Genomic DNA, 18,922 nt, shown 5'->3' on the forward strand with positions numbered 1-18,922 from the left:
GGGCGGCTGGGTGGCTCAGTTGGTTAAGCAACTGCCTTCGGCTCAGGTCATGATCCTGGAGTCCCTGGATAGAGTCCCGCATCGGGCTCCCTGCTCGGCAGGGAGCCTGCTTCTCCCTCTCCCGCTCCCCCCTCTTGTGCTCTCTCTCTCACTCTCTCTCTCAAATAAATAAATAAAATCTTTAAAAAAAAAAATAAAGAACATATGGTCCAACTATATGCTGTTTACAGGATATTCACCTTAGATCCAAAGACACAAATAGATTGAAAGTAAAAGAATGGGAAAAGATGTTCTATACAAATACTAACCAAAAGAGAACAGGGGAGTGGCTATACTAATATCAGACGAAATAGACTTTAGATCAAAAGAGGTTAAAAGAGACAAAGGACATTATATAGTAATAAAAGTTTCAATATAGTAAGAAGATATAATAGTTATAAACATTTACACATCTAATGACAGACCACCAAAATACATAAAGCAAAAACTGACAATTGAAGAGAGAAATAGTTTTCCAGTAATAGTTGGAGACTTCAGTATCCAATTCTCAATAATGTATAGAACAACGAGATAAAAGAAATAGAGTACTTTGTATGGTGACTAACATAACATAATAAAAAAAGTCCCAGAAAATAAAAAAAAAAGAAATCGAGTACTTCACATAATATACCAACTAAATCTAACAGACATATACACAGTATTCTACCCAATAACAGTAGCATACATATTCTTTTCATGAACACATGCGACATTTTCCAGGATAGACAATGTGTTAGGCCACAAATTAAGTCTCAACAGGTTTTAAAAGATAGATATTGCAGAGGCACCTAGGTGGCTCAGTTGCTTAAGCCTCCAACTGTTGATTTCAGCTCAGGTTTTGATTCAGGGTCGTGAGTTCAAGCCCTGAATTGGGCTCCATGCTGGACATGGAGCCTACTTTTAAAAAAAAAAGATATTGCACAAAGTATCTTCTCTGACCACAACAGGATAAAATTAGATATCAATAACAGAAAGAAAACTGGAAAATTCACAAAACTCTGTAAGTTGAATGGGTGAATCAAAGAAGAAATCACAAGAGAAATTAGAAAAAAACAGACAAATGAAAATGAAACACAACATATCAAAACTTACGGGATTCAGTGAACGTGGTGCTAAGAGGAAAGTTTGTAGGTCTAAAGGCTTATATTAAAAAACAAGAAAGATCTCAAATCAACAACTTAACTTTACAACTTTAGAGAAAAACAAACTAAACCCAAAGCTAGCAGAAGGAAGGAAAGATAAAAATCAGAGCAGAGATAAATGGAATAGAGAATGAGAAAATCAGTGAAACTAAAAGCTGGTTCTTAAAAAAGACCAACAAGATGAACAAACCTTTAGCTAGATGGACTAAGAAAAAAAGGAGTATTCAAATTACTAAAATAAAAAATGAAAGTCAGACATTAATACAGTTCTACAGGGGGAGACGAACCATGAGAGACTATGGACTCCGAGAAAGAAACTGAGGGTTTTAGAGGGGAGGGGGGTGGGGGGATGGGTTAGCCTGGTGATGGGTATTAAGGAGGGCACGTACTGCATGGAGGACTGGGTGTTATATGAAAGCAATGAATCATGGATCACTACATCAAAAACTAATGATGTATGGTGACTAACATAACAATAAAATAAAATAAAATTTAAAAAAAAGAATACTATGAATACAATGAATAATTGTACACAAAAGTAAATGAAATGGACAAATTCCTGAAAACATAAAACCTGCCAAGACTAAATGATGAATAGAAAATCTGAATAGAACTATAACTAGTAAGGAGAATAAGTTGGTAATCAAAAGTCTCCTGACAAAAGCCTTGCGCCCAATGGCTTCATTGTGAATTCTGCCAAACATTTAAAAAAGAATACCAGTTATTCTCAATCTCTCCCAAAAAGTTGAAGAGGAGGGAACACTTGATTACTCATTCTATGAGGCTGAGTTAGTCATTACTTTGATATCAAAGCCAGGCAGAGACACTATGAGAAAAGAAAACTACAGATCAGTATCCCTTATGAATATTGATATAGAAATCCTCAACAAAATACTAGCAAACCAAAGTCAGCAGCACACTGAGAGGATTATACATCATAATTAAGTGAGATATATTCTTGGACTTGCAAGGATAGTTCAACATATAAAAATCGGTCGGATTAATGCACCACATTAACAAAATGAAAGAGAAAAACCATGTGATCATCTCAATTGATGTAGAAAAAGCATGTGATAAAATTCAACATTCTTTCATGATAAGAACACTCAAAAAAACTAGGAATAAGAGGAAACTAAAAGCCATACAAGTTTCTCCCACTATCTGAAAGTAGAGTGCTCCTATGAAAACTTCCATAAGCCAAAATGGCATAAAGTGGACAAACAGTTACCATTTTGCAAAAGTGAAAATCCTCTTCAGATTTCTTTAAGTAAGTGAAAATAGGTACAGTTCTACCTCAGAGATATTGTGAGTTCTGGTCCAGACCATTGCAGTAAAATATAGCACAAGAGTGAGTCAAGTGAATTTTTTGTTTCCTAGTGCATATACAAGTTATATTTATCATTCATCATCAGGGAGATACAAATCAAAACTATGATGAGATACCACCTCACACCTGTCAGAATGGCTAAAATTAACAACACAAGAAACAACAGGTGTTGGTGAGGATGCAGAGAAAGGGGAATCCTCTTGAACTGTTGGTGGGAATGCAAACTGGTGCAGCCACTCTGGAGAACAGTCTGGATGTTCCTCAAAAGGTTAAAAATAGAACTACCCTATAACCCAGCAATTGCAGTACTAGGTATTTACCCAAAGGATACAAAAATATAGATTTGAAGGGGTACATGAACCTCGATGTTTATAGCAGCATTATCAACAATAGCCAAACTATGGAGAGAGCCCAAATGTCCATTGGCTGATGAATGGATAAAGAAGATGTGGTATATATAGGGGTGTGTGTGTGTGTGTGTGTGTGTGTGTGTGTGTGTACAGTGGAATATTATTCAGCCATCAAAAGGAATGAAATCTTGCCATTTTCAATGAGAAGAGGTGAACATATGGGAATTTAAGAAAGGGAACGGGTGAACATATGGGGAGGGGGAAAAGAAAAAAAGGAGAGAGGGAAACAAGTGACTCTTAATGATAGAAAACAAACAGGAGGGAGGTGGGAGGGTGATGGGCTAGATGGGTGATGGGTGTTAAAGAGGGTACTTGTGATGAGCACTGGGTGTTGTATGTAAGTGATGAATCACTGAATTCTACTCCAGAAACAAATATTGCACTGTATGTTAACTAACAAAATTTAAATAAAAAGTTATATTTATTTACACTATACTGTAGTCTGTTAAGTGTAATAATAAAAATATATATATATTCTTTCATTAAACTTAATTGCTAAAAATTCTAGCCATCATCCAAGCCCTCAGCAAGTCCCAATCACTGATTACAGATCACTACAACAGATGTAATAATGAAAAAGTTTGAAATATTTCAAGAATTACCAAAATGTGACACAGAGACATGAAGTGAACAAATCTGTTGGAAAAAAATGGTGCCACTAGGCTTATTTGATGTAGGGTTCCCACAAACCTTTAATTTGTAAAAAATAAAGTATCTGCAAAGTGCAATAAAATGAAGTGCAATAAAACAAGGTAGGCCTGTACTAAGGTCTTTCATAAAAGTGAAGTGGCATAAAGCAAACTTCCAGAGAGTGAGGAAAACCTGTATATGAAAGACCTACTGTAGACCTCATACTTCATGGTGAAAGACTGAAGACTCTTCCCCTTAATATCAGGAACAAAGGCAAGGATACCCATTTTCATCATTTCTGTTCAACAGAGAACTAACTGGAAGTTCTAGCCAGAGTGATTAGGTAAGGCAAGGAAATAAAATACATCCATTTTGGAAAAGAAGAAGTAAAACTATCTCTGTTTGCACATTATCAACAATAGCCAAATTATGGAAAGATCCCAAATATCCATTGACTGATGAATGGATAAAGAGGATGTGTGTGTGTGTGTGTGTGTATACGCATATACATATATATAACGGAATATTATGCAGCCATAAAAAGAATGAAATCTTGCCCTTTGCAATAACATGGATGGAGCTAGAGTGTATATGCTAAGCGAAATAAGTCAGAGAAAGACAAATACCATATGATTTCATTCATACGTGGAATTAAGAAAACAGATGAACATAGGGGAAGGGGAAAAAAAAGAGAGGGAAGCAAACCATAAGAGACTCAACTATAGAGAACAAACTGAGGGTTGATGAGGATGGGGGATGGGCTCATGAGTGATGGGTATTAAGGAGGGCACTTGTTGGGATGAGCACTGGCTGTTCTATGTAAGTGATGAATCACTAAATTCTATACCTGAAACCAATTTTACCATATACGTTAACTAAATAGAATTTAAATAAAAACTTCAAATAAACAAAAATTATCTGTTTGGAAATCATATGATCTTATATGTAGAAACCCTAAATATTCCACCAAAAAAACCCGTGAGAACTAAAATATGAATTCAGCAAACTAGTGGTATACAGAGTCAACATGCAAAAATCACTTGCATTTCTATACACTCAGAGTGAACAATCCGAAAAAGAAATAACAAAAACATTTCAATTTACAATAGCATCAAAAATAATAAAATATTTAGGAATTAACTTAACCAAGGAAGTGAAAGGCATGTATAATGAAATCTACAAAGCATTGCTGAAAGAAATTAAAGAAGACAAAGTAGTAGAAACACATCCTATGTTCATGGATTGGAAGACTTAATATTGTTAAAATGTCCGTACTACCCAAAGCGATCTGCTGAAGATTCAATGCAATCCCTATCAAAATCCCAATGACTTTTTTTTGCAGAAATAGAAAAACCTATCCTAAAATTCATATGGTATTGCAAGGAATCCCAAAACAATTTTGAAAAGCAATCTTGAAAAAGAACAACCTGGAGGAATCATTCCTGACTTGAAAACTTCCTACAAAGCTAGTAATAAAAAACTGCAGTACTGGCATACAGACAGACATACAAACCAATGGAATAGAATAGAGAGCCAGACAAAAACCCTTATATATATGATCAAATGATTTTAGACAGTGGTGCAAAGACCATCCAATGGGGAAAGGGTAGTTTCTTCAACAAATGGTGCTGGGAATACTGGATATCCACATGCTAAAGAATAAAACTGAACCCTTACCTAACACTACATACAAAAATTAATTCAAAATGGATCAAAGACCTTAATGTAAGACTTACAACAATAAAAGCCTTAGAAGAAGTCATGAGAACAAAAGATTCACAACACTGGTTTGGCAGTAATTTCTCAGATGTGACAATAAAAACACAGACAACAAAAGAAAAAGACAAATTGGACTTCATGAAAATTTAAAAATGTCCATTAAAAGACAGTATCAAAAGAATAAAATTTCAGCCCACAGAATAGGAGAAAATATTTGCAAATCATATATCTAATAATGGATTAATATCCAAAATATATAGAGAACTCCTAAAACTCAACAGCAAAAATCCAACCTGATTCAAAAATAGGCGAAGTATTTGAGTAGGCTTTTTTTTTTTTGCAAGATGTACAAATGGCCAACAAGCACATAAAAAAAGATCCTCAACGTCAGTAATCATTAGGGAAAGGCACACAAAACTACCATGTGATACCACCTCACACCCATTAGGATGGTTACTATCCAAAAAAAACAAAAAATGCATAAGGATATGGAGAAATTGGAACCTTTGTGCACTGTTGGTGGGAATGTAAAATGTTACATTGTAGAAAAGAGTATGGCAGTTCTTCAAAAAGTTAAAAATAGAGTTACTATATGATCTAGGTGTATACACAAAAAAATTGACAGCAGGGTCTTGAAAGATATGGGGACACCCATGTTCATAGCAGGATTATTTATAATAGCTAAAATCTGAAGAAACCCAAGTGTTCAGTGACATGAATGGATTAGGAAAATTTGGTATATACATACAGTAAAATACTATTCAGCCTAAAAAAGAAAGGAAACTCTAACATATGTTACAACATGGATGACCTTGAGGTCATTATGATAAGTGAAGTCAGTCACAAAAAGACAATTACTGTTCTATATACTTACGTGAGGTACTTAGAGTAGTCAAAATAATAGAGACAGAAAGTAGAATGGTGGTTACTGGGAGCTGGGAGGAGAGGGGGAAGGGAGAATTATTGTTTAATGGGTATAGAGTTTCAGTTTTATAAGATGAAAAGAATTATGGAGATGGATGAACATTATGAATATATTTAATACCACTGAACTGTACACCTAAAAATAATGAAGATGATAAATTTTATATTATGTGTATTTTAACACAATGAAAAATTTGCGGGGAAAAAAGCAATGTAGCAGTTCATATCAAAAACTGAAAATAGTCAAACCTTTTTCTCCCAACAGTTTAACCAAAGGAGATCATTTTAAAAGGAGAAGCTATATTAATATTTTAAATTTTAAAAGTACTTCATGACAAAAGAAGGAGGGCTTCATGTCAATTAGTGTGGACTACTTAAACACTAACGAATTTTTTCCAACTATGCTTTCTTTTTTTAAACATCTGCAGTTCCAGTTTTATTAATAAGTTATAGTAGCAGACACTGAATTTCCCATGTTACCTGCTAAGATGGCAACTATGTAGATACTACAAAGTGAATAGCAGGAAGAATTCATCTGTATGTGCCCAGGAAAAACAATTATAGTATATAAAGGAGCTTTAAAATAAAGCTGAATGTTATTATATTGTATTATTAAAGTTGTTTAAGATAATTATAACTTCAACATTAATTTTTCTTATTACACTATTGAACTTTATCAGTAGCTCTTGATTTTCCCAAGCAGCACTAAGTAATCCAGATAGTAATAAGTATTTTGGGCAGGAATAATTACACAAAAATAAAACCCAAGGTAATTTTTATTAAGGCAGTTTCAGCTAAGGCAGTAGATATTTTGACCTGCAAACTTTTGGAATGGGGAAAAAATAATCCCTTAAAGCTAAAATAATTTTACTAAAATTAATGGGGAAAATGAGAAGTGGTTTAAGTGTTGTATAGAAAATAGATTAAGGAATTGAATTGACATTAAGAAATTACTTTCTCAAAGGAAATTAGTCAGTGTACTTTGTAGTAGAATGTTCACAATTGTAAACTGGAATAAAAAAAATCCCTAGGATCAACATGTTGGTGGGGTTAAAACAAGAAGGGGTGTGTGTCAGAATAGTCTACCTCCATCCCCAAATTACACAGTTTCTCATACCTGACCAAGCCGGGCCTGAAGAATCCCTGAGAGCATGGCTCTCTCAGAGTTCCTATTGAGACCAAGTTGTATGAGGCAGCTTGGACCTATTTCTTGTGGTTAACACATGAGTTAGTTCTCTGTCTAGTGCCTGTGCTTGGTTGACTTCAAATGTTACTAACTTTTGCTTTAATTTACTTTCATCAAATACTGCTGATATGGAAATGTACTTTTCAAGAAGATGAATTTATACTACTTAATCTTTAAATATAGAAAATTTGTCTAATTTAGGAAAGATAAATATCTTAAACTCAGCAAATGACTTTTATATGTTTTTATTTTTAGTAAACACATTTATGGATTACTACCGAAAGTTTCCACCGGGTATACACTTTGATTTACAAGTGCTAAATGACCTTCTAAATTCTTTACTCAAACATTGTTTATTGAAAGAAGTATTTCAGGTAGTGAACCTCAGCATAATGGTTAAAATGCTGGTAAGTAACCTGAAAATATATACTTTTTAATATTGTAAGTGAATTTCTCTGTTGTATTTCTTGTTTGTATAATTTAGCAGTTAAATTTCTGTGTTTATTGAATACTTCCTAGAGAACACGTGTTTTTCAGCATAAATAAATTTGAGAAACTTAAGGTAGAAAACATGAAAATGAGTGTAATTTTTTTGTTTTATCCAGCCTGCTCTGAAAATATTACTAAAAATATTTGAACATGTGGCAACTATGAAATTAAGGAATGCTGTACCTGCTTTAATTGATATATTTTGCAAGGTATGCTTTACTTTATCTCTTTTATTCTCTGATTGTGAATAACCAAGAAAATAATTCTTTCCACTTATACTCTTAAACTGCCTTTTACTCATATTCTTGATGCCAAAGAATTCTATTTTCAGAAATTTTTTTTTCTCTTAAAATAGGATTTATAAACATATTCCAGTGACTGATGGGCCTTACCTTTAAATAAATCGTTCCAAGCACTCCAGGTGACTTCTTTGTGATTTGTGAAGTCATATCTACACCTTAAAGATGGTTAAAGAAAACTCTCTTTATCAAAAAGATATGAGTTCATTTATTAACAAAAATAAATACACAGATCAATATATAAATAGAAAATCATGACCAAAACAAAGAAAGTAGATAGGCAGAAACATGGAGGCTAGGAATTGATTTTATATTTGACACTAAACAAAAAGAAAAAAGAATTTTTATGGCTTTTTAAAAATATATTAAAATCTGTACTTTTGGATACTTACTGGTATATAGCACTGCCCAGCCATCCATTTCAGAACAGGCTAATATCAAGAAAACCTCCCATTTTCTTTAAGGAGCAGCATTGGAACCACTCTAGCAGAATGTACAAATATTTCGGTGAATACCTCTAGGTCCACATTACAAAACTTGACAGAATTACCTGCCTGGAAATTTTTTGAACCAGAAATTACTGATCACCACTAGTAGTTTTAGAAAACATCAGGTTGATACTTCTCAGGAAGTTTACAATCTGGAATGAGATATAAACACAAGTGTAGTAGGCTAAAGACGAAATGAGTACCAAACAGGAGGTATGGGTGATAAATTCATTGAGATAACTTGGAAAACAGAATATTCCAGTTTTAAATTCAAACATTATTTTCATTTTCACTTTAAATTCTTGAGGTAGGGTGTCTTACTGTGGTTCTCAAATATTGGAAGAAAATATGCTTCAGGTTTTTTAAGTGAATTATAATTCTACTTGTCTCCTTGTTTCATTTTTTCCCACCATTCTCATAGTTGTTACATACTGGTTTTCAACTCTTTCATATATGTGTAAGAAAGACTCTTTTTTTTTTTTTTTCTGTCCTCTACAGTTTGTTGAAGCTGGGATGGTATTTGACCCAGAACACTTTAGCTATATCGTCAAGCTCTTATACCAACTACAGGCTTCCCAACAAGAAATATCTGCAGTTCTGAAAATGAAATCCAGGTAAGAAGTCATTATAATTAAGGTTAAATTTTATATATAAAATATTTATTTTTTAGGGACTTACATAGGATGAAAGCAAAGCACTTATTTACCACTATTCATATTCCAAACATCTAGATAGTGGCCCACCATAAGCCTTTCTCCCATCTCTTGGCTCTGTCCTAGTCACGTTGTCATTAGTCAAGCTGCCTCTAGACAGCCTTCCTGGCCAGGCTCACCAAATCTTGTACCTGATTCATCTCAGTGCCTGGAACATCAAGTGTAAAAGGAATCTCTTATCCTGTGTTTCAGAACTTACTTAATTATACTTAATGCACTCTCTTTTATGTGTATAAATTACCTTAATTCCTTGCTTTCTTTCACTTCTTTTCACGTAAGCTAAATAAAATATTTTAATGCCTCTTCTTCATTCTTTCTCTCACTTGTTCACTTTCTCTCTGTGGCTTATGGGCCTCCCAAGGCCTTTTTATTTGGAAACCTATGATAATTATGAGTAGTACCATAATATACCTATATTGAGAAAAAGGAAAGCCATGACCTTTCTTTTTTTTTTTTTTTTAAGATTTTATTTATTTATTTGACAGAGAGAGACAGAGGGAACACAAGCAGGGGGAGTGGGAGAGGGAGAAGCAGGCTTCCCGCTGAGCAGGGAGCCCAATGTGGGGCTCGATCCCAGGACCCTGGGATCATGACCGGAGCCGAAGGCAGACGCTTAACGACTGAGCCACCCAGGTGCCCCGAAAGCCATGACTTTTACAGAAATTTTAAAATATTCATACATAGTTTTACTAATTGTAAGTATTTAAAAGAATCATAACTCTTTAATGAAATCATATTTGATAAAGTACAAATGATATTAACCAAGAAAGTCCTTGAGAATGCCTAGAAAGCTCCTTCGTGTACAGCTTCTACAGCTGTTTTCATCTCATTTCTGATTATCTTCTAATAGAAAGGTTTTCAGACTTCCTTGGTTATAGTGTCCATAGGCCAAAAGAAGTAAATTAATGGTCTTATTTATTAAGTAGTTAGGTCCAAACAAGTTGATAGTAGCAATTTGATGGTATCTGACAGAAGGTGCTTTGAAAATTTAAAATAACTGTGGAGCTCCTGTGAATTTGCTCTAGTGCCCTGGATGTCATGGTACACAGTTAAGGAATTTCAGTGATTCTGCTAAATGACACTGCTTCCCTTGAAGCACCAGCATTGAAGATACGTTTGACTTTTTCAAGTTCTATGAGATTTTTCATTTCTTTAACTAATGGTAATTAATATTTAGGTTGTCTGTAAAAATTATAATACTATTTAGGTTAAATAGATTGTTGGGACTACCTAGGAAATAAGTTTTTGTGAGAAAAATGCAGTTTGTCTAGCACAGAATTCTAGGATATAATCCATTTATAATAACTAGAGTACATCGATATTTTCTTCCAAACATTAAGTCATTCTTCTCCTGATCCATATGCTAACAAGTTGGCGTTTTGGACAGTGGCAGCTATGACAGAGAGCTTAAATGGCTAGCAGATGTTTGTCTCCTGTCAGATTGAGTAGCATCTGGCACAAGGGAAGTGTGTACCTCTAGGTGCAAGAGGAGCAGCACTACCCTTGTATCCAGGACAGCTACACAACTCTACCCTTAAGGAAATGATTGGGAGAAGGATCTCTTGGTATAGGAAGACTCCAGAACAAACCAGCTTTAGTTTTCAAATTTTCAAATTGACACGATCACACAAATATTTTTGTAGCTTATTTTATAACCCCTAATTTTGAAAATTGTATCCTTATACACTCTGCTCCTTCCTGTGCTCCCACTTCAAAAGAATTATCTAGTATTTGTAAGAGGAATTAACATTGGTGGCCTTATTCGATGGAGACGGATGGACTAGGATAATAACTGTGGGTAGTTAAGGGGTATGGATTGTGGTTAGGGATGTGGACCTGGCCTCAGTGCAAAAGGAAGAAATTAGTATTTATCATTTTATGTTTGAATTTTCCTGACACCCTTTGAAATAATTACCTGGGCTAGGGAAATGAGTTTTAATGAACACTCATACTTTGATTTTGATTGTAGTTTTTAATTAGGTAGAAAATTAGAAAGGCTTTCACATTCACAAAGAATTCCAACATATTCAGGATATCAGTGAGAATTTAGGTGTGTCTATAATCTAGGACATTTAACATACATTTAATGACTTCAAAATTTTTTTATTTTGAAATAATTTTAGATTTACAGAATGTTACAAAAATTAGTATAGAGACTTTCCATGCATCCTTCATCTAGCTTTCTTTCATGTTAACATCCTACATAGTAATAGTACAGTTATCAAAACCAAGAAATCAGTAGTTGTAAAATCCAATTAACTGCACATCTCAGTGCATCCTAGGAGGAGGTACGTGGTGCCAACATATCTTATTACTGATTATGTTAACCTTGATAATTTAGTTAAAAATGTTATCTGCCAGTTTTCTACACTGTAAAGTTACTGTTTGTCCCTTTGTAATTAATATTTTGGGCAAGAGACTTTAACATTATATATTATCCTATTTCTCCTCAAACTTTATACATTAATTTTAGTATTCATCAGGGGATCTTTCCTGCAAGTTACTACTGTGGTATTTGCCCAGTGGTGATTCCGTATTTTCTCTCTCTCTTCTACATTTATTAATTGGCATTTTGAGTAAAGACGAGCTTTCCCTTCTCTATTTATTCATTTATATCAGTATGAACTCCTGGGTATTTATTTTATCTTATGGGTTATATATAATCTAATACTATTATTATTTATTTTGTTGCTCAAATTTTTCTAGATTTGACCTTTGGAAGTCCTTCAGGGTGGTTCCTATATCCTTTCATCATGTACTGTTCATTTTTCTACCGTTTTCTTATTTTTTGGAGCCACAGGATTGTTTTAAGTTTCATCTTCTGTTTACCCTACCCCAACACTGGCAACAACCAAGGAGACTTAGCAATCCTAAATGTGTATGCAGTATACAACAACAGAGCTTCAAAATATATGAAGCAAAACTGATAGAACTGAATGGATAAAATAGACAAATCTATAACTTTAGTTGGAGACTCTATAAAATCAAATTACCGAAGAAGATAGCGAGAAAGGAGCAAAGAAACTACAAAATAGAAAACAATTTAACAGAATACCAGTACTGAGTCCTTGCCTATCGATATTACTTTAATGTGACTAGATTAAATTCTCTAATTAGAAGAGTGTCTGAATGGATCAAAAAACAAGACCCAGCTATATGCTGCCTTCAAAAGACTTACTTCAGCTATAAAGACACACTTACGCTGAAGGTGAAGGGATGAAAAAGGCTATTCCATGCAAATGGAAGCCAAAAGAGGGCAAGCTATACTTTTATCAGAAAAACTACACTTTAAGTAACAAGAGACATGGTCAGTATATAATGATAAAGGAGTCAGTTCATCACGAGGATATAACAATTGTAAATACATATGTGTACCCAGTATCAGAGCAGCCTAATATATAAAGCAAATCTTAACAGATCTGATGGGAGAAATAGAAACCAGTGTAATAAAAGTAGGGGACATCAATACCCACTTTCAACAATGTGTATGTCATCCAGCAGAAAATCAGTAAAGAAACATGTGACTTGAACTACACTTTAGACTAAATGGACCTAACACACATATACAAAATTATTCCATCCAACAGCAGCATAATACATTTCTTCTCAAGCACACTCAGACCATTCTCAGGATAGATCATATGTTAGTTCACAAAACAAGTCAAAAAAATTTAAGAATATGGAATCAAGTATCTTTCCTTGTCAATATGAAACTAGAAATCAATAGCAGGAGGAAAACTGGAAAATCCACAAATATGTGGAAATTAAATAACATATTCCCGAACAACCAATGAGTCAAAAAAGAAGTCAAAAGAGATGTAAAAAAAAAAATCTTGGACAAATGAAAATGGAAACCCAACATACCAAAATCTACGGGATACAGCAAAAGCAGTTCTAAGAGGGACATTTGTAGTGATAAATACCTACATTAAGAAAAAAGGGGTATCTCAAACCTAACTGTATGTACACCTCAAGGAACTAGAAAAAGAAGAACAAACTGAGTCAGGCTTAATGGAAGGAAGGAATATAGATCAGAGTAGAAATAATTAGAGACTAGAAAAACAATAGAAAAGAAAACAAAACTGGTTGGTTGGTTTTTTAAAAGATAAAATTGACAAACCTTTAGCTACACTAAGGAAAAAAGAGAGAGGGCTCACATAAATCAGAAATGAGAGGAAACATTACAACTGATAGCACATAAATAAAAAGGCTCTTAAAAGACTAATATGAACAATTACACACCAAATAATTGGACAATCTAAAATAATTGAATAAATTGCTAGAAATATACAACCTACCAAGTTTGAATCATGAAGAAATGGAAAAATTGAACAGATCAATTTTGAGTAAGGAGATTGAATCAGTAAAACAAAACAAAACAAAACAAAAAAGCAACTCCCCATGAAGAAAAGCCCAGGAATAGGTGGCTTCACTGATGAATTTTACCAAACGGTTAAGGAAGAATTAATACAAATCCTTCTCAAACCCTTCCAAAAAATTGAAGATGAGAGGACACCTCCAGACTCCTTTACAAATCCAGCATTACTCTGATACCAAAGTCAGGCAAGGATATTACAAAAATTGAAAATCAGAAGATGGTATTCCTGATGAATATAGATACAAAAATTCTCAACAAAATATTAGTAAACTAAATTCAACTACACGTGATACACCAAGATAAAGTGGGATTATCCCTGGGATACAGTAATGGTTCAACATGTGCAAATCAGTAAATATGATATAGCACATTAACAGAATGAAGGCTAGATATCAAATGATTCAGTAGATGCAGATAAAGCATTTGACAAAATTTAACATCCTTTTTTGATAAAAAAAAACTTCCAACACATTAGGTATAGAAAGAATGTACCTCACTATAATAATGGCCATGTATGACAAGTCCATAGCTGACATCATACTAAACAGTAAAAAAGCTGAAATATTTTCCTCTGAGGTCAGGAACAAGGAAATGATGCCTACTGTCACCACTTCTATTTAGCATGATGCTAAAAGTCCTAGCCAGAGCAATTAGGCAAGAAAAAGAAATAAGAGACATTCAAATTAGAAAGAAAGAATTAAAATAGTCTCTGCAGGTAACATGATCCTACATACAGAAAACCTTAAAGACTCCACCAAAACCTGTTAGAACTAATAAATGAAGTATTTTTAATAAAGTTGCAGGATACAATATTGACATACAAAAATCAGTTGCATCTTGAAAAAGCATTTGACAACATCCATTTGTGATAAAAACCCTCCACAAAGTAGGGTTACAAGGAATGTACCTCAGCATAATAAAGGCTGTATACAAAAACCCCTACACCTAATATCCTCAATGGGGAAAAACAGAGCTATTCCTCTACTGTCAGGAAAAAGACAGGGATGTCCACTCTCACCACTGTTATTTAACATAGTATTGGAAGCCCTAGCCACCACAATCAGAAAACAAAAAGAAATAAAAGACATCCAAATTGGCAAGGAAGAAGTCAAACTTTCACCATTTGCAGATGACATGATGCTGTATGTAGAAAACCCAAAAGACTCTACCAAAAAATTGCTAGAACTGATGCCCGAATTCAGTAAAGTCACAGGATACAAAATCAATGTACAATAATCTGTCATATTTCTATACACCAATAATGAAGCAGCAGAAAGAGAAATCAAGGAATCGATCCCATTTACAATTGCACCAAAAACCATTTATTTGCTTAGAAATAAACCTAAGCAAAGAGGTGAAAGACCTGTACTCTAAAACTATAAAACACTGATGAAAGAAATTGAAGAGGACACAAGAAATGAAAAGACATTCCATGCTCAGGGATTGGAAGAACAAATATTGTTAAAATGTCTGTACTACACAAAGCAATCTACACATTTAATGCAATCCATATCAAAATGCCAACAGCCTTTTCCACAGCTAGAACAATCCTAAAATTTGTATGGAACCACAAAATATCCCAAATAGGAAAAAGAAAAGCAAAGCAGGAGGCATCATAATTCTAGCCTTCAAGTAATATTACAGAGCTGTAGTGATCAAAACAGTATGGTACTCGCACAAAAATAGACACATAGATCAATGGAACAGAACAGAAACCCCAGAAATGGACCCACAACTGTATGGTCAACTAATCTTTGACAAAGCAGGAGAGAATATCCAATGGAAAAAAGAGACTCTTCAACAAGCGGTGTCAGGAAGACTGGACAACAACATGCAAAAGAATGAAATTGGACCACTTCCTTACACCATAATCAAAAATAAACTGAACATAATAAAAAAATAATAAAAGGCAGAGTTGGGATCTCAGTTAAAAAAAAAAAAAAGATGAAAGACCTGAATGTGAGACAGGAGGGACGCCTGGGTGGCTCAGTCTATTAAGCGCCTGCCTTCGGCTCAGGTCATGATCTCAAGGTTCTGGGATCGAGCCCTGCTGTGCAGGGAGTCTGCTTCTCCCTCTCCTTCTGCCCTTCCCCCTCTGCTTGTGCTGTCTCTCAACTAAAATTAAAATAAAAGTGAGATAGGAAATCATTAAAATCTTAGAGGAGAACACAGGCAGTAACCTCTTTGACATCGGTCATAGCAACTTCTTATACTAGATACATCTCCTGAAGGAAGGGAAACAAAAGCAAACATGAATTATTGGGACTTCATTAAGATAAAAAACTTCTGTACAGTGAAAGAAACAATCAACAAAACTGAAAGGCAACCTATGGAATGGGAGAAGATATTTGCAAATGACATCTGATAAAGGGTTAGTATCCAAAAATCTATAAAGAACTTATCAAACTTAAGACCCCAAAACCAAATAATCCAGTTAAGAAATGGGCAGAAGACACGAATAGACATTTTTCCAAAAGACATACAAATGGATACCAGGCACATGAAAAAATGCTCAACATCACTTACCATCCGGGAAATGCAGATCAAAATTACAATGAGATACCACCTTACACCTGTTAGAATGGCTAAAATTAACAACATAGGAAACAATAAGTGTTGGCGAGGATGCAGAGAAAGGGGAAGCCTCTTGCATTATTTGTGGGAAGGCAAACTGGTGTAGCCACTCTGAAAAACAGTTTGGAGTTTCCTCAAAAAGTTAAAAATAGAACTGCCCTAGGATCCAGCAATTGCCCTACTAGGTATTAACACAAAGGATACAAAAATACTATTTTCAAAAGGATACATGCACCCTGATGTTTATAGCATTATCAACAATAGCCAAGTTATGGAAAGAACACAAATGCCCATAGACTGATGAATGAATAAAGAAGATGTGGTGTATGTATGTATGTGTGTACACACACACACACACACACACACACGCGCGCGCAATGGAATATTACTCAGCCATCAAAAAGAATGAAATCTCACCATTTACAACAATGTGGATGGAGCTAGAGTGTATTTTGCTAAGCAAAATAAGTCAATCAGAGAAAGACAAATACCATATGATTTCACTCATGTAGAATTTAAGAAACAAAACCAATGAGCATAGGTAAAAAGAGAGAGAGAAACCAAGACACAGACTCTTAACTATAGAGAACAAACTGATGGCTACCAGTGGGGAGGTAGTTGGGGGGATGGGTTAAATAGGTGATGGGGATTAAGGATCACTTGTTGTGATGAGCACCAGGTGTTTGTGGAAGTGTTGAATCACTAAATTGTACACCTGAAAGTAATATTACAGTGTATATTAACTGGAATTTAAATAAAAATAAAAAATAAAATTAAAAATTTTTTTAATTTTTTAATTAAATTTAATTTAATTTTGGAAATTAAAAAATTAATTAAAAATTAAAAATAAAATTAAAAAATAAAAAATAGATCAGTTGCATCTCTATATACTAACAATGAAGTATTTAAAAAAACAGATCAAGAAAACTGTCTCATTTACAATAACATCAAAAAACAAATACTTAAGAAATAAATTTACTAAGGAGATAAAAGATCTGTACATTGAAAACCATGAAACATTGGAAATCAAAACAAATAAATGGAAGGCTATTCTGTATCATGGATTGGAAGAATTAATATTGTGAAAATGTTCATGCTACCCAAAACCAAAGATTCAACTTAATTCCTATCAAAGTTCTATTAACATTTTTTACAGAAATAGAAAAAATTTTAAAATGCATATGAAACTGCAACATAACCTGAATGGCTAAAGCAATCTTGAATAAAGATGTGGTGTATATATACAATGGAATATATATTATTCAGTCTTTAAAAAAAAAGGTTATCCTACCATCTATGAAAACATGGATTAGTGTGGAGTATATTATGCTAAATGAAATAAGGCAGAGAGAGAAAGACAAATCTGCATGATCTCACTTACATGTGGAATCTAAAAAAGTCTAACTCAGCAACAAATTAGAATAGTGGTTGTTACCAGGAGATGAGGAGTGGGGCAAAGGAGGAGATGTTAGCCAAAGGGTACAAACTTGCAGTTATAAGATTATTAAGTTCTGGAGACCTATTTTACAGTATGATGACTGTAGTTGATAATAAGATATTGTGTACTTGAAATTTGCTGAGAGTAGATCTTGTGTTCTCCATACATACACAAACTAGGTGACACAATAGATACATTAATTATCTCAATAGTGACAATTATTTCACAATGCATACATCTAGTAAAACATGTATATCTTAAATATATACAATTTTTATTTGTCAACATGCCTCAGTGTAACTGGGGAAAAAAAAGTATCAATACCAATACCAAGGTTGTGGAAAAAGTGTCTCATGTGTTATTGGTGGGAATGTAAAATTGCATAGTCATTCTGGAAATAACAGTTTCTTTAAAAACCAAACATGTAAAAATCAAGTACAGCTATTGAACTACTGGGCATTTATCCTAATTAAATGAAAACTTGTACTCATTTAAAAACTTGTGTACAAATGTTCATAGCAGCTTTAATTGTAATATCCAAAAACTGGGGGGAAATACAGATGTTCTTAACAGGTGAATGAACAGTTCAATTGTCTATCCATACCAAGGAAACTACTTAGCAGTAAAAATCAACAAACTATTGAAACATGAAATGAATTGATCTCATTGTGTTGAATTTAAAAAGCCGATCTCAAAGGCCACATGCTACATGGTTGCATTTATATAACATTCTCAAAATGACAGAGCTGTAGATATGGAGAACCAATTATTGATTGACAAGGGACACCCGGGGACAGGGCTTGGGGGATGTGTATAAATGGATAGTATGAGGAAGTTCCTTTGTGTGGTGATGGAACAGTTCTATATCTGTATTGTGGTGATGGTTACATAAATCTATACATAGGATAAAATGCACAGAACTACACACACACAGATGAATGCATGTAAAAAGTGGTGAAAACTGAATAATATCTGTAGTCTAATTAACAGTATTGTAACAATGTCAGTTTCCTAGTTTTTATGTTGTTCCACAATTATATAAGAAACCATCATTGGAAGAAGCTGGATGAAGGGTACCAGGACTGTGTACTATTTTGAAAATTCCTGTGAGTCTATAATTTATTTCAAAATAAATTTTTAAAGGTAAGTACATAGATACTGTCAAA

At 33.9% G+C, this 18,922-nt stretch overlaps 1 protein-coding gene across 1 annotated transcript in view; it reads left to right on the forward strand.

Annotated features, from left to right (window-relative positions):
• Positions 1–18,922, forward strand: part of TOPAZ1 (testis and ovary specific TOPAZ 1) — a 104,099-nt gene that overhangs the window by 46,975 nt on the left and 38,202 nt on the right. Inside the window, 3 exon segments of the mRNA XM_021677527.2 lie at positions 7,633–7,784; positions 7,983–8,075; positions 9,152–9,267. Of these exon segments, the coding sequence (XP_021533202.1) occupies positions 7,633–7,784; positions 7,983–8,075; positions 9,152–9,267 (361 nt within the window).

Source organism: Neomonachus schauinslandi, chromosome 1, assembly GCF_002201575.2.
Source record: "Neomonachus schauinslandi chromosome 1, ASM220157v2, whole genome shotgun sequence".
NCBI lineage: Eukaryota > Metazoa > Chordata > Mammalia > Carnivora > Phocidae > Neomonachus > Neomonachus schauinslandi.